The 17,129-nt window shown below is 40.7% G+C and overlaps 1 protein-coding gene across 9 annotated transcripts in view; it reads left to right on the top strand.

The window, feature by feature from the left end:
• Positions 1-17,129, top strand: part of Mbnl2 (muscleblind like splicing regulator 2) — a 151,003-nt gene that overhangs the window by 101,698 nt on the left and 32,176 nt on the right. For 5 of the 9 annotated variants that reach the window (XM_070002718.1, XM_070002717.1, XM_070002719.1 and 2 more), the window contains 3 exons: positions 6,201-6,401; positions 9,812-10,075; positions 16,574-16,627. In XM_070002718.1, the coding sequence (XP_069858819.1) occupies positions 6,201-6,401; positions 9,812-10,075; positions 16,574-16,627 (519 nt within the window). The remainder of the gene's footprint in view (positions 1-6,200; positions 6,402-9,811; positions 10,076-16,573; positions 16,628-17,129) is intronic. The other 4 variants (XM_070002722.1, XM_070002725.1, XM_070002726.1 and 1 more) reach the window with 1 other exon arrangement.

Below are 17,129 nucleotides of genomic sequence, written 5' to 3'. Positions count from 1 at the left end.
AGGATGAGTTTGGATGAAGAAAGGTAACCTGAAGGAAGGTAGTCTCAAATAAATGTATCCTGGACAAGTATTAAGAGCTAGCCCAGGTGTTCAGACTTACTGAAGATAGATTAGTCTTCTGAACACATTTAAACTAGGCATTCAAGTACTTCTACTTAAAACTACACACATGTATAATTTATAATTCTTTTTGATGCGCACCTAATAAAGCCTGTTATTAATTTCCCAAAATGCTAAACTAATATCCTTGTATATACTAAGTAACATGTATGGAAATCAATTCAGAGCAAGCTCAACATTATGCATATCACCTGTTTGAATACTGTACTTCCCATTTATTTAGAATTAGTCAGAATTGACCCTCGTATGAGATGAGGACAGTGTTAACGTGAAAATTCCATCAACTCTGGATTGAACTTGTTTTGAAAGCTGTGTTTTTGTATAGGCCCCAAATATTAATTAGGAGTTCATGACAATTTCTCTATGAAAAGGGAATGCTGTGTGTTAGTAGTCCAGGAGAGTTGTTTTTTTTTTTTTTAAGTCACAAGGAGTATTCAAATACGAAGTGCAACAAGTCAAAAAGCAATCAAGTCTAACAACAAATCATTTCAGAGTTTCAGAAGTGAGTTAGTGTTCTAGAACAAAATAGTTGACCGATGCTCAGAGGTGCCTGGACCCCACAGGAAGTCACCTCTTACAAAAACAGGGTCTTGGCAGATAAGATGTAGCATCTTGGATGGTGAGATCCTGCTGGCTGAAAGTGTAATTACAAGTCTCTTCAGAAGAGAGAGACAGAGGAGATTTGACACAGGCAGAAGAGGAAAAACTTAATGTGTTCATAGAGCTAGAGACAGGAGGGATGTAGACACAACCAGGGAAAATCAGCAGCTACCTGAAGAGAGAGGAGACTGGAATGGCAGATTCTACCATAGAGCTTCCAGAGTGAGCAAGATCTGTTAACACTTTGATTTGGACCCAACAAAACTGATTTTAGACTTCTGGCCTCCAGAACTACAGAAGAATAAATTCACTTGTTCTCAGCCATCACATTTATGGTCATTTTTTTTAATGGCAGTCACAAGCAAGTTATAGATGCAGAAATTACTTAAATCAATTTCATTGACACACAGGGAGTATGAGGTCATCTTCTTTAAAGCACTAGGGTATTTCTCCCATTCCTTCCATGGACCCCTAAACTCATCTGCTAGCATCTTTCCCCCTAGTCCTCTATGCAACTCAACTGCTGGCTGTACTCTGAATGTTTGTGTCTTATGTTGAAGTCCAACCTGACAGTGATAATATGACAAGTGGAGGAGAGGCCTTTGCGAGGCGAATGGGGTCAGGAGGATGGATTCCTCATAAATGCGATTAGCACCTTTAGAAGAAGAGAAGACACAGCCAGAGAGAGACATCATGGGAGCCAGGGACTCAGCCTTCACTGCACCTTGACTCTGCCCAGGCCTTCCTTCATCTTAGATTTCCCAGCAGCCTTTACAACTGTAATGTATGCATTTCAGTTGTTTTAAAAGCTATAGAGTTTATGGCATTTCCCCCCCCCATCACAGCCCAGATTAATGAGCACATTCTATCAGACCTCTTGGTGGTCCCCAGCACGTGTCAGAGCTTTCTCCTGTTTAACAGGAGAAACTTCCTCTCTGCCTGCTTCCTTCTCTATCTCTTTCATTCATCTCTGGTTCCCAGACTGAATATTTCTTCCTATTTACCCTCTTATTGGTGGCCTAATGGGCTGAGAAGCCCCGCCTACTCTTCCCACAAATGTATATTTCCAGTCCAAACTTGTGTTCTGAGCCCTGGAATCATAGATGCTGTTTCCTCCTGAACTTACCTTTAAATTTCATACAAAAAGTGGATGTGTTCAAAACCCAAGTCCTCATTCCACTACATTCCCATTTCAGTAAACAGTATCCTCAACCCACAGTCTCCAACAAAAACCTAGCCGACTTGCCTACACTCTGAGACAGAAAATTCATTAGCAAGCCCCGCACACCTGCCTTCTAAGCCATCCGCTTCTCCCCTTGCTAGCAAGCACACTCCGGTGAACCATCTCCAGGTTGTTGTTGTTTTTTCCCCAAACAACTTTATAAGCATCTCTTTTCTAATATCTTGCTTTCTGCTCTCATCTGACCCCAGTATCTCCTTACATACATCAACCAGAGGAGTCTTTTTAAAACATCAGTAAGACTCCATTACCCATTACTTAAGGCCCTTTCACTGGTTCGCTCCTTGCCCACTGGAACAAAACCTAAACCCCTAAGCTCAACTGTCACCCACAGTGTCTTCTCCGTGCTGGCCCCTGCCCAGTTCTGGTGTCCCCAGACCTGCAGATATAAGGTACTGGAGAAAGGAGAGAAGAGCATGGGGTCCTGGTTAGAGAAGCAGAGGAATGTGTTCTGAAGGACAGCATGAGGCAGGAGCATTTCTGAAGTGATTTTCTTCAAGAGTTTTGTCCTCTGGCCTCTTCAGCCTGTGAGTGAGCACCGAGAGAGGACAGGCACCAGATGACTGCTGTCTCTTCTCACTTAGTAGCTGCACTCTGCACAAACTGCAGCCTTGTCCTCCTGACTGCTGCGGGTGCTTCCAAGAAGGAAGTCCTCTGCAGGGGCCTTCTCGTTCCTCAGTTGCTGCAACTGAGGAGGCTCCACGTATACCAGGATATGCTGTGGGCCCAGACTCTCTCTCTCTCTCAGTAGATTCATTTTAATCCAGGATCCAAGAGCCACATTTTCCAATAAGCAGCACATGGCTGCTCAGAACTGTCCACATTGCATACCTATATAGAAGGCTCAAGCTGGTTATGGAATATGGTTTTTCAATATACACTTTTTTCTTTAATTTTTTTTTAAAAAGTGAGGTGTGTGTGTGTGTGTGTGTGTGCACGCGCGCGCACACCCGCGTGTGTGTGCGCCAACCAGTACAGGAATTGAATTCAAAAGGCTTGGCACTGTCCTTTAGCTTTTTCACTCAAATCTAGCATTCTACCACTTGAGCCACAGCCTCATTTCCAGCTTTTTGGTGGATAAGGGTCTCATGAACTTCCCTGCCCAAGCTGGCTTGGAACCGCAATCTTCAGATCTCAGCCTTCTATGTAGCTAGGATGATAGGTATATACCACCTATGCCCAGCTCAGTATACACTTTAAAAGCATGCAGGCTACTGATATATTTAGGGGGAGGGTTCTAAGAAATTATCCACAAAATTAATGTCATGAAGAAGAGTAGCTATAGTCTGAGACCCGAAGGCAGAAGTCAGGATGTTTATCTTGGATATAACATCCTTTCAGAATCTGCTGGCTTAACCTATTCTTACTCATGAGTCTAAAATCCCTGCTGCATTAGGAGTGTATACCTGCAAGAAAAATTTTAAAATGGACATGTAAGGATTGGCTCTTTCCTGTAGCTATTTAGTTCAGTAATTCATCTCTGAGTTAAATAACCTGCTTAATACAGGTATGTGATTTTTAATACCTACATTCACTCCTCATTTGTAACAGCGGTTGTCAAATTTGGTCACACATTACTCCACATAGTAATTTTTTTTTACTAAGAATATCAAAGTTCCTTCCTAGACTTGTTGTATAAGAATGCATCTCTGAAAGTCCCTCTTAGGTATTTTTGACATGGCTGTTCCATTAAATAATGAGTATGTTGTGAATTATGGCCCTTCTGAACTTTGTGTATGTGTGTGTGCACGCACACGCACGTGCACACACACACGCGCGCGCGCGGACACACACACACACACACACACACACACACACACATACGCATGCATGCCAGTTCTGGGGCTTAAATTCAAGGCCTGGGCACTGTCCCTGGGGTTTGTTTGTTTGTTTTTCCTTGTGGTTAACACTCTACCACTTGAGCCACAGTTCCACTTCTGGCTTTTTTCATAGTTTATTGAAGATAAGAGTCCCATGCACTTTCCTAACCAGGCTGGCTTTGAGCTGATTCTCAGATCTCAGTTTCCTGAGTAGTTAGGATTACAGGTATGAAGCATTGGTGCCCAGCTGAATTTGTTTTTTTTAACTCAAACATTACATAGTCCTTATACTATTAAATCGTGTTTTTTTTTCAGTAAGACTAAATTATAAAAGCTAACGTTACTACAAAGCTGCAATTTTCTATAATTATGACTGAAATAGGTAACATACATATATAAAATTTTGTGGCAAGTCAAGGGGGAAAAAAGAAGAAAATCCTAACTGCTATCCATTTCTCAGGTTGAGACCATAGTCTGAGACTTTCTCCCAAAGCCAACTTATGGCTGAGCTGTGAAGGTGTAGGAGTTTCTCACAGGAGGGCTTGAAGGGGACCTTCTAAGGCCAGTTGAATATCCTCTGAGCTCTCAGCCAGCGCAGTGGACTTCCCAGCCTCCCTGGGAACTCCCGGCACAAATTAGCAACTATTTACTATTTTCTGACATGACCGTTTAAAAGAAACACTCTTTCTTTTCTGTTAATGTTGTATTGAAAAATATGTTTGTAAAACATAGTGTGTTGTTTTTCCCACATATTAAACAACTCCTTCCCTGTAGTAAATAGACAAGAATCATGTTACCCAAGGTAGATAAGTACAGACATCTATGACACACGCAGGCAATGTAGCCCAGAGTTAGAAAACTGCATGGACATATGATCACAAATATTTGAAAACTCATCCTAAAAATAAATAGTTTAAAAGGTTCATAAATAAAAGCCAACCGAACAAACAGGAGGCATTTAGGCCCAATTCACTGTAAAATATCTCCTGACAAAAGTCTTTAGGATCATAATTGTTTTTAAAATCGTGACTCTTGAAAAAGTTGAAATAAGAAATAAGAAATTAGGTTCATAATTTCTGAAAGACAAACAAGTTACATATTTGTAAGTGGAGCTTTAAAAAATGATTATGCTATTGACCTACTAGAATATTTCTTCTTATCCCAAGACAAAGTATATAGTGATAAAAGAATGTATTTGGGGTTTTGGTTTTGGTTTTTTGTTCAGGGAATTTTATTTTTTTGTCAGTATTCAGTTTGAATTCAGACCTCTACCATTTGAGATTTGAGCCAAATGGTGGTTTATTTATTTTTCAGATAGTATCTCACACTTTTGCCTGGGACTAGACTTGATAATTCCAAGTGTGCCTCATCTGGCTTTTTTTCTTTTTCTTTTTTCTTCTTTTTTGCTTAGGCTGGCCTTGAACCATGAACCTCCAAGGTAGCTGTGATTACTAGTCACTCTCTGATCTTTTATCTTTTTAATTATGCCTTTATTATCTTTGAAGTAGTTGTACAAAGGGATTACTGTTCAACTCTTCTTCTTCTTTTGGGTACTGAGGGATTAAAGCTCAGACAACTAGGCAAGTTCCACCACTTGAGCCATAACCCCAGTCCTGAGACTGTGTTTAGTAAGCACTATCTGCTCTTGTCACTGCTTTGTTGATTTTGTGACCTAGGAAGGCAAGCCCATTTTTAATAGTCAATGGAGATATTGTGCAGGATTTCAAGCTCTTTCACCCAACCTTTCAAGAAGGGAAGTTTGAATTAAGGCATGGTTGAGCTACAGCAAACTGTAGTATACTGGTCTAAAGCTGCACTTGAATTTTGGAAATAATCCAAATGGAAGATGAAATATACTGGTAAGTCTGAACTCAGTGAAATCCCACAAGAGCTCTACTTTTTTTTAAACTGGGTAAACGTGCTTACCTGGAAAACAAGGATTTTGTTTCTTTTTCTCCCTTTGAGAGATCTGTAGGAGAAATAAAACTCTGGATCCCAAAGATCTTCTGTGAAAACATAAAATTGTTTGGAAGGATGAGTACTTAGAGTGGAAATTACTTTCTTTCCTGACAACATAAATTTAACTGGTCCCTTCTAAGTTGGTGTCTCTGATATTCTCCTATATTTTTGTGTTGTTTGGGAAAGAGAGACTCTGTGTTTTTCAGTTTTCTTAAGTAAAACCAAAAGGAAGTGATTTTTAATGAATTTTTACAATGCCATCCTGGATTCTGGATTCTGCTGCTCACACAGAGTATCATATGTGATTAATAAATTTTGCTCAAATGACACTTGCTAACAGCTTTCATTTTTTTGCTCAAATTATAATACTTGCTGGTAATATTTTGTTATAATATTTGCTGGTAATATTTTGTAAGTGTTATTCTATTGAATCTGTTTCCTGTGTTGTCTTCCTTTAACAGCCCACTTTTCCTGTAGGTCCCGCCATAGGGACAAATACGGCTATTAGCTTTGCTCCTTACTTAGCACCTGTCACCCCTGGAGTTGGGTTGGTCCCAACAGAAATTCTGCCCACCACACCTGTCATCGTTCCCGGAAGTCCACCCGTCACTGTCCCGGGCTCAACTGCAACTCAGAAACTTCTCAGGACTGACAAACTGGAGGTACTTGAACTGTGTTTGTGCTTTGAGATGCATTTGTGGTAGAAGAAAACATCTGGGTCAATGAATGCTTGTGAGATCATTGAGTTCTGCAAAAAAGACCATGCACACACACACACACACACACACACACACACACACACACACACACACTCATACACACACATCCAGAACCCATGCATTCATAATTCTGTGGTCTGAAATTAATGCCAAGGACAAAGGGAATTATGTGGGAAAAAGAATAACTTTAACACAAACAAAAATCATCTGCATAGAGTATATGTTTAAGGGCAAAATAGTGTCAACCAAGAGACTATTGAATCCATCTCAATGCAAATTACAGAGATCAATGCAAATTATACTCTCCTGTTATGTCCAGCAATAACCTTTCCTGAATCTTGGAAAGTTCTAGAAGTAGTCAGTTACCCAGCAATTAGGGCAATGGGAGATACTCAGAGACAATCCAGTTGGTCTGGTCCTGTTTCAGTGCTTTAAGACCATGTGTGGTTGTTATTGAATGTTCCAGAACACCTGGCTTGAAGGTTTTACTGACAAGTGAAGGAAGTGGGTGCTGGAGGGAAAAGGGGGGGATAGGTAAAGTTAGCTATTGATAGAGATGTCTAATTTCACTTAAAATCAAGTGTTCTATAAAACTCAATGTAACAAGTTGACATATTTATAAAATACAAATTCTGAAGTTGTAAATCAAGACAACCTTTCTGTACTTCATTGAGTAAAATTTCTCCTGAAACAAAGCTAGAGACTTGGTCTATTAACCCTACTCTGGTTATCACTCTGATAGTCCAGCAGAGCATTTTGTAAGGTTGTGTAAAGATTCTGATAGGTTTTTCAAAGCTATCCTTTCATTCCCTTACTGATTAGAGTAACTAGGTAACCTTGTATACTGAGAACACTGGGTCATTGGAGAATATTCTTTCAGTGTACATTTGTTTAAATATTAACCCAGAAAACCTGGAGGGCTACAAAATGTTTGCTACCTAACAACCTGTGAATGTTTTAGAATTCAGAATAGAACTGTAAATAGTTTAAAAGATATGTGTTTTCTTTAATAACTCAGCTTCAATCTAGAACCTCTATATCCTTGAGTGAAGAGAATGTAAATTCTACTGTTTCAGAGACACAAAGCCTGTCCCTGTGAATATTGGCGGATTGGCTTGCCAGGGGACTGCACATGTTTTGGGCTCCACCTGCTGGGGCCTACTGATCTTTAGCACTCAGGATGGGGCTGTTTCAGAAAACAGATTAGATCAGAAGAGTTGGGACAATTCGTCCTTCCCACAGTAGACAAAGGCACATGTAAAAGTGAATTCACATAGACTGTAACAGAACAGTTTTTGGTCCATTTCAATCCAGGAATGAAGTCAACTGCAGTCAGAAACTGACTACACTTTTTTCTGTTGTCCTAGGCAGGAGTGATTACCTTTGCAGAGAAAGGCTTATTCTGAATCTGTGCAAAGAGCTGAGTAAATTCCACTTCATACAGTTTATGAACTCAAGATGGAACGTTAGCTAATTTCCAAAGTAGGATGAAATAATTCACAGCTTTGCAACCTTTCACAACTTTTAAACCATCGGTTTACCTTTCAACTTCCCTTAGCCATTGGTCAGTGAGGAAAACACTGTGTTCCTAAGTATGTTTGACTTTCACAAGACTCAAACCTCGTTTGACCTTTCATTTAACGTCACTGTGATCCACCTGTGTGCTGGAAAATTGAAGACAAAAAGGAATTCACTTACAATCCTATTGGTTATTCTTCCCTGCGGATGACATTTGTAAGCAGGCAAGAATTACATAAGCCACATACAACATGTCTTTATTTCAGATTATTTATAGTTGAAGCATTATTAAGAAAACTTCAGATTATAAACATTTATTTCTTTCTATAGTAAAACTTTGGCCAAACCATCATTCACAAAGGATAATTTAATTTACCTGAGATTGCAGAATTATAAAGAACTTAAAAATCAACATTTTATCTATTTCCTATTTCTCTATCTAGTTTTGACCCTTTTTCTGCTTCTGTACTTTTATACATTAAAAATCATAGTAAGTAGAGCACTAATTTTGAATAGAAAACTCAGAGACAGCACCTACGCTCAGAGTTCAAGCCTTGCAACTGACAAAAAAAAACTTACCTTTCTTTGGAGCTATCAAAAATATTAATGAAGTGACTTTAAAATGAACCTTTTGGTGTCTAGTTACTGTGTTGGTGATTGCAGGTATAAGTTTTCTTTGAAGACTAGGGGAGATGCTCTAAGAACCAGAATTGGTCAGGTTCACAGGCCCAATCACCAATCACGGTCCTGACAGATGAGCAAGCATATCATTCCTGAAACATGTTGGAAAAGAGCTCTGTGACAGCTCTATCAAACTATCTATGATGATAGATAATGGGAAAAGTGATCTGTCCACAGATATAGATATATATGTATATAAAGATAATGTATGCATGTTGTATAGACAGCTAGATGTATAGACAGATGATTTCTGCCCATAGATAGAAGATATTCATATATGTATATATAGCTATATGATATATAGATGATATATAATGTGATACATCATCTATCTATGGATAGACCTATTAGATGGATGGATGGATGGATAGGTAGTAGATAGATAAATAGATAGATAGATAGATAGATAGATAGATAGATAGATAGATAGATAGACAGACAAAGTAGATGGATCTCCAGCCCCAATCCTGGTAAGTTACCTAAGGATATATAAATCCAGACATATGGAACCACAGACGATAGAGACTGTCGATTTCTGTTGTCATTCTTAATTTTGGCTAAAACTGCACATGGCCCCCATTACTTTCTTAACTTTTTTAGAAAAAGAGAGGAAGGTCAGCTTAGACTTAGCACCTCGTGTCTTGGCTTGTGGGTAATGACTATGCTATCCAGGAGAGCACCAAAGCCCACCTGCCTGGGAGCTGTGGGCCCATGTCCATTCCTCCCCACCCCTGTGCAGGTGGTCACAGTGACCCGCAGGGGGAGGGGGGCAGGCCTGACCCAGGCCCCCTGCGCCCTCCTCTCTTTCTCTCTCTCTTTCTCTCTCTCCCTGTTTCTCTGTCTCCTGTCTCTCTCTGTCTCTGTCTCTCTGTCTCTGTCTGTGTCTCTGTCTCTGTCTCTCTGTCTCTATCTCTCTGTCTCTCTGTCTCTCTCTCCCTGTTTCTCTCTGTCTCCTGTCTCTCTCTATCTCTGTCTCTGTGTCTCTGTCTCTGTGTCTCTGTCTCTCTGTCTCTGTCTCTCTGTGTCTCTGTCTCTGTGTCTCTGTCTCTCTCTCTCTCTCTCTGTCTCTCTCTCTCTCTGTCTCTCTGTCTCTCTCTCTTCTCCTGGCCCTACCCCACACGCATCACCACCGTGGCTTCTCCCCCTTGTCCCAGGTATGCAGGGAGTTCCAGCGAGGCAACTGTGCCCGGGGAGAGACGGACTGCCGCTTTGCACACCCCGCCGACAGCACCATGATTGACACGAACGACAACACCGTAACCGTTTGTATGGATTACATAAAGGGGCGTTGCATGAGGGAGAAATGCAAATATTTTCACCCTCCTGCACACTTGCAGGCCAAAATCAAAGCTGCGCAGCACCAAGCCAACCAAGCCGCGGTGGCCGCCCAGGCAGCCGCGGCCGCGGCCACCGTCATGGTAAGTGCGCGCGGGGTGGACCCCGATCGCCCGCACCCCGCACCCCCACGCGCCCCGGGCCGGGGTGGGGAGGGGATCGCTGCTTCGGGGTGCGACTTAGGTGCTCCCGGCTCAGCTGGGAGACGAGGCTGCTCTACGCCCCCCCACCCCGCACTCCGCTGCCTAAGTTTTGTTGTTGTTGCCCCCTTTTTAGTTGTTCTCTTCCTTCCCTCCCTTCTGAGGCACAATAAGTAAATCCCTATGCGGTCCTGCAGCCCCGCACCGCGGCCCAGCTGCGGGTGCTTGGCCCTGTCTCCCCGCAGAGGAAGGCTCTGAAATCTGGATTTAAAAAAAAAAAAAAAAAATATATATATATATATATATATATGGGGTTTTTTTTCTTTTAAAAAAGTTTTATTCCCTTTTGATCAAACTTTTTTTTACTGTCTTTTTTCTTTACCAAGAGTTTTTAATCGTCTGTAAGCCATTGCACACACAAAATTCGACCTGTCCGTGTCATGGACATCCTGACCGTTAGCACCCCCTTCCTTCTGTGGAAGCCTTGTAACAGGTAGAGCTGTCTCGCCCTCCTCTTCCCCCACCCCCCACCCCCAAAATGCTGCCTAGCAAGTGAGGGAGTCAGGAAAATCTGGCACCTTCTAGTGTCTCTACCTCCTCTCCTTCTGTATACCACCACAGCAGGGCTGATCCAACTCCTCCCTCCTGTGATATCGTACATGGAAGGGCAATGCATGCAGCAGATTAAAAATAGAAGTGGACTGGCGAGGTGCTTTAAAAAAAAAAAAAAGACCTGTAAGCCAGCCTCCCCTCCTCCATGTTCCTTACTGCTTACTGCCCCTCTGAGGCTGGCAGCAGCTCCGTTAGGGTCACAGGCCCTGATATCACCAGAGGCAGCTATCTACCAGTCACCAAGGAGCCTGGCTCCTTGGACTCTAAGGCTTCCAGGGTCTTACTCTAGCTAGATCTGTGAGATCAGAATTCAAATAGTTTTGTACATGTCCGAGAGGCTCATGTGTCCAAACTCTCCGTCTCCATGTCGGCAAGACTTTAGAATGAAGGAAAAGGTTTGGCAAGGGTCTCACATTGATTCCTTCACCCCTTCATTGAAGGCATTTAGAGGGGCCCAGCATGGATCAGCACCCGCTGGATAGGTTAAGTCAATGAGGACTCAGGGCTGGCTAGGTGACATGCGATGCCCCAGGTCATAGGATGGAAGTTCAGGGTAGGCCCAAGAAGGAGCCTGAAGTCTCAGCAGCCACTCCTCCCTGGGGACAGAGAAAGATAGAGCCTTAGAAATGAAAAGTACCGTTTGTGAACACATTGTTCTCATTAATGACCCCACTTCAGATGCAGACCACTGTCTCAAGTGGAAGGGAAGCTATCATATTCACAAGCTCATCTCACACACACACACACACACACACAATTATAAGAGATAGGGCTGCAGAGAGAACAGCACAGACTGCCCAGTGTGACCTGGTGTGTTATACTGAGCTTTCCAATCTGAACTCATCTCCCAATAGTTTAGAATCGAACCCTTTGCCTATCCCCATTTTGTTCTTGTTTTAAGCTTAGAGATCTTGGCTCTTCAGTGTTCTGTTACTGTCTATGTGGACAATATACACTCACACAAGAGTATCAGAGAAGAAAAAAATAAAGGTCTCCCTTTTTGAGTTCTCATAAGAGAGACTTCCAAAATGTATTCTGATCAGGAACAGGAAGATGATCACTCTCCGTAAATGAGCAGGAATTCTCTGGACATAATTAAGCATCCTTTATACATGTGTTCACTGTGTGAGTCCATCCTCTACCCACTCAGTGACGATCTTATCCTGAAGAAGTAAGACTTTTTTCTTGGTAATCATCTTTTCAGGCCAGCTTCAGCTTTCCCTAATTGATGTGCTGATGATTGGACACTAAGGCCATATTTTTCCATAGGATGGGACTGTGTTACAAATCACAACTTGGTCCTCAGCATATTGCCAAGATAAGACAGACACTCGATCTGGGAAGGTGGCTCAGTGGTAGAGTGCTTGCCTTGCATGCGTGAGGCCCTGGGTTCGATTCCTCAGCACCACATAAGCAGAAAAGGTCGGAAGTGGCGCTGTAGCTCAAGTGGTAGAGCACTAGCCTTGAGCTGAAGAGCTGAAAGAAAGCATCCAGGCCCAGAGGTTAGGCCCCACAACCAGCAAAAAAAAAAAAAAAAAAAAAAAGACAGACACTCAACTGAAGTAGCTTAAAAGACAGAATCGGATTTCGCTGTATCATGAGGAGAGGAGAACTTAAAATCTAGCCGGTCTTCTCTTTGTCTTGCCTCTCTTTCTTAGGATGTCAGCTCTATTCTCCAAGGCCAGCTTTTCCTATAGCTGTAGACAGCTTTAGGACACATTCTTGAATCTCTTTGACAAGAGAGAGAACAGTATACCCTAATTAGGAGGAAAATCATTGTCTTCTTGCCATATCAGTGGCCGTCCCTATGGTCAGAGTGATAGGAGCTATGTGTGCATGACTTAGTTTGGGTCTCAGTGGTCATCTCCCACTGTGAGGGAAGGAGACGAGGCTCTGAGACTATGAACACGTGAGTCCCCATAATCCAAATACCCTTTGAACAAATACAGTGACACGAGGGCCCTGATTTAGTCTTCTTGCATCCTACAAGGGAATGTCTATAAGCAATTAGGTTTCCATCGCTTCATTGGTAGACACCAATGATAGGTGACCCAGGCTGCTGGGGCTAAGAAGAAACATGTCCACTCATACAAATAGATCATCCTTCAGCCTCACAACAAGACATCAGAGCTCTGCGCGGCCACAGGCCCTCCCACACGTTCACACATATGCCGTAGGTGCCAGGAGAGTTAGTTGCCATAGTTTCTTAAGATGGTTACACCATGCCCAAATTTGGAGTGCTGCGAAGTCACAGGTTTTTGCCACGTCTTCAGAGACAACCCCAAAGAACATCATTTCAGAACAAAAGCCAGCATCTTCTTGACAATGACATGAAAATGACTGAATCTGACATGTCTCTTTAGGATGAACTCAGAGGCTTAGCTGAAATCAGTTGGATAAAGTTATAAGTATATATACCCTAGGAGCCAGATGACTCAGTACATTGCAGGAAAACGATGGTTTGATTTTCTTCTTTAGGACAAATGGGAGTGATGATGACAATGCCAGGTAGTAATAAGCCATTTACCTGCCTCCCCCATCTTCACCCAGTGTTCCCTAGTGGCATTGTTATTGCTATCTGGGGATTTCCCCCTTATTTTGATGAATCAAACCTTTAAAAAAAAAAAGCATTTAAAGCTTTTTCTTGAAGAAAAGGCACATTTATTTCCTTTTGAGCCTTATTCGTTTACTAATACCTCTTCAAATACAAGCATTGCTCTCCCCAGACATGTTAAGCAAGACACAGCTGCTCTTTGGTAGTTTGAGCACAAAGGGTGTTTCGTCTTCTGGCACGTGGTCTTTGTTCACATAAGCCAAAATGGGGCAAAACAAGAAGAACACTAGTTTATAAAAGGAAATAGGTAGGCTGCCATCAGCAAGATAAGCATCAATTGTTCAAGAAAATATGTGTGAGAACTTGGGATTCTGTCCAGCTCATCCACATCCTTTTACCTTCCTTACGGTGGTAGTTTTGATTATTTTGTCAGGATTTCCTGACCCCTCAGAGTTGATCTTTGCTTGTAACATGGCTAAGACCCCTTGGTTTGTTCGTCTTCACCTGAGGTAGGGTGTGTTCCTTGACCTAGAAGAAGAAAAGCCTGGCTGCCTGTCTAGGACTTCCATGTACATTCAGTTCTGTACCCAAGGCTAGGGGCCCAAGGCGGACACAGGATTATAAATGTCAGTGAGGCTGACAAGAAAGGAAGCCTAATGTCTGGTCCCAACAAAAGGGCTCAATTTAAAAGAAGATGCACACCTTCCTCTACAAAACCCGTTTACTTGGAAAGAAGATATTTGCATGTAATAAAGGAAACAAAGTATTCAACAGAGAAGAGAGACTCATCATGCTCATACTCAGTATGAAATTCTTAGCTCCTTTTCACTCTTAGATTATCCTAAATTATAGGGAAATGTGTTTTCAGTAAGCTAAAAAGAAAAGGGAAAATGTGGATAATGTTAACTTTTCATATGTTATCCTAAAGAGAAATATTCAACATTTCTTCTTCTATCCGGAGATAGACTTCATTAAATGATGCTTTGTTGAATCAAAATTTTGATCATAAATATCAGCCTTCAGAGACTTTTCCGGTTAGCATGCCAGAAAAGACTGACTCAATAGTAGATTCATTTTCTGTAAACCCTGAGGACTGGGGAAAATGAAGGAGAAAATTGAGTCTTGACAATTAAGGCCAAATGGTTTTGAGCTTCAGCATCCAGCTAATGTTCTGAGTGTATGCTAGGAGGGTAGGCTGCTGTATCGCCTTCTTTAGTCAATATAGATTAGTTTAAGCTCAAAAATAAATCAAACAAGCCCAGCATGACTCAATCGTGTGAAGCTTCACAGATGACAGATTTCAAACAAAAATGGCACCTTGGCTAGCCAGTGGGGGCTCTCTAATTCTAGCTATTCCAGAAGCTGGGATCTGAGAATCATGGTTCAGGAGCCAATCTTGACAGACAAATCCCAGAGACTCTAACCAACGAAAATCTGGATGTAGAAGTGTGTCTCGAGTGGTAGAATACTAGCCAAAAAAGCCAAGCTAGAGTTCAAGGCGTTGATTTGAAGCCTCGGTATCACTGTGTGCTCAGGGGCGCCAATGCACACACACAGAGGTATCGTGGAACTTAGAAAATGCTAAACATGATTTTTGTTTAAAGAACAGAGAAACGCGGGCTTGTTATTGCACTCCTTGGATTGATTTTATTTTTAATGTTCGAAATTTTACAACACTGCTTTTATATTATTTCATGTCCTTTATCAAAACGGCTTTCCCAAATTTTCTTGGCCATTTAGCCAAATCTTGTCTCTACCTCGAGCCTTCTTACTTTATCTCTAGTCACTCTCTTCACCACTTTACCTACCTCCTATCGTACATCTTTCCCTGAATCATCAAAAGATGATAAACGACCTTTTGTTTACCAAGTAAAATATCAATTATTCCCATTTTAACCATTTTCTTCCACTCTATTTTATTCCAAAGCCATAGCTCCACCTCAGAACTTTAGAATGTAAGTTCTTCAGTATTATGAAACCCTTATGGATTTACTTATTGTGCTAAAAATAGAAACGGGATATTTCATTTTTCTTATTTGCATTGAAGCTGTTCTTTGAATTTCTTTACTTTCATAGAATTCCATCATAGAATTTTTTCCATTTTTTTAGTGACAACCAGGAAGAGGAAAATTTTTCATTATGGTCTAAATTAATCCATCTCTACTATTCTTTCAATTGTTTAAGTGAAACTAAAAATATACTTATAAGACATCATTTATTTCTAATCTTTAAGCTATTGTTTGCTATTTTAGCTGTTTGCTATTGTACATGGTCTAGCCAAGAATTCCACTTTCCTTAATTGGTTTGACTGCTAATTGTAGCCAAAAGTACAAATAGGATTACTAAATAGAAATTATTTTAATACTCGAGGACACCTAAATACCTTTTCAGAGGGTATTTTCTTAGTATAACTGGTAAGTTGTTTGAAATGAAGTAAATTATAATTGCAACTGTAGTCAACAACAGAATGGATGATAAGTTAGTCATAAGCAGAGATAAAATAGAATACAAGTGAGAAATTTTGGAAACTCACTATTGAAATTCAAAACTTGTAATGTTTGGCACATTAGTCCACATACTCTTATAAAGACCCACAACTAGCAGAGTGAAACAAAGAATTGAGGCAATTATCTATATGATTCAGACAAAAAAGAAATCTGCATCCAAACCCAAACCATTTTGCCTAAATAATCTTGTGTTTGAATATTTTTTTTGCCTGAATTTTCATTTGTCTCAGTTTGCTGTTTCATTTTGTTAGGCTAGAGAGCCGAAGTGAAAATTATCTTCGTGAAAATTTTCAACTTGGATTGTGCCTGGTGCCTTTGGATTTTTTTTTTAAATATATACTTGAAAGCTAACTTATCAGACGTTCTTCAAGCTGATGGCCCTTGAAAGTTTTGCATTTTTTTTCTGAAGCAATATAAAAAATGCTTATGGTGTGTATGCAAGCTGCTGTTTTAATTAACTTTCCTGAATTTCAAACATCTATATTTTACTCTCTTATATGCTTTTAACTAAGGTATAGTAGATGCATTTTTGCTTCAATACTAATTTAAAGGTGTAATATTCATTTCTTTAGAGAACATTTTTGTTGTTGTGCATGCCTAGTGTTTTGTACGTTGTATATTGCATTCAGAATATTTTTTTCCTTCTCACCTATCCACAATGCAATGCCGTTCCCATGATGCACCTCTGCTTGCTGTTTACCTGTATGTTAATTCGCTTGAATCCCATTGGCCCACTGCCATCATGTGCTCGCTGCCTGTTATTAAAAGACTCAGTCGACTGCCAAAGCAATGAAGCGACCTCTCGAAGCAACTGTAGACCTGGTACTTTGACCTTTCACCTTTCGCTTTGCATGTAGCTTTTCAGAGAACCATCTGAGATTTGTTTTTACTTGTAAGATACTGGTTGCAGCCAATCATGATTATTAATTTAAAATGGAAAAATTTCAATAAGGTGTTTTAGCCATTTCGTTTGCATATGTAATCTGTGAAATAAAATTGACCCTAACAAATTTTAATACCTTTTCCAAAAGAGTGAAGCAAACTTAAATTCCTTGGCTCAGAAAAAGGCTCATTATAATCCTTATTAACCTTAACAGTCAAGAAATCGTCATTGAGTAAAAGTAAAGAATAGGTATTAATAATAACACAGTGCTTTTTTTCTTCCCCTACCCCTTCCCATTAGAATAGCTGAACCCATTTAAAAAGCTGAAGCCATTTTTGTTTTCGTTGTTGTTGCTTGATAGTTTTTTTTTTCTTTTCCTTAGTTGAGATGCTACCGTTTTTTGGGTTACAGAAATCATGCTTTTGCTCTCAATAACAAATT

Source organism: Dipodomys merriami, unplaced genomic scaffold (assembly GCF_024711535.1).
Source record: "Dipodomys merriami isolate MVZ:Mamm:240054 unplaced genomic scaffold, mDipMer1.0.p SCAF_6, whole genome shotgun sequence".
NCBI classification, from domain to species: domain Eukaryota; kingdom Metazoa; phylum Chordata; class Mammalia; order Rodentia; family Heteromyidae; genus Dipodomys; species Dipodomys merriami.
This window is presented reverse-complemented; position numbering and strand designations above follow the sequence as displayed.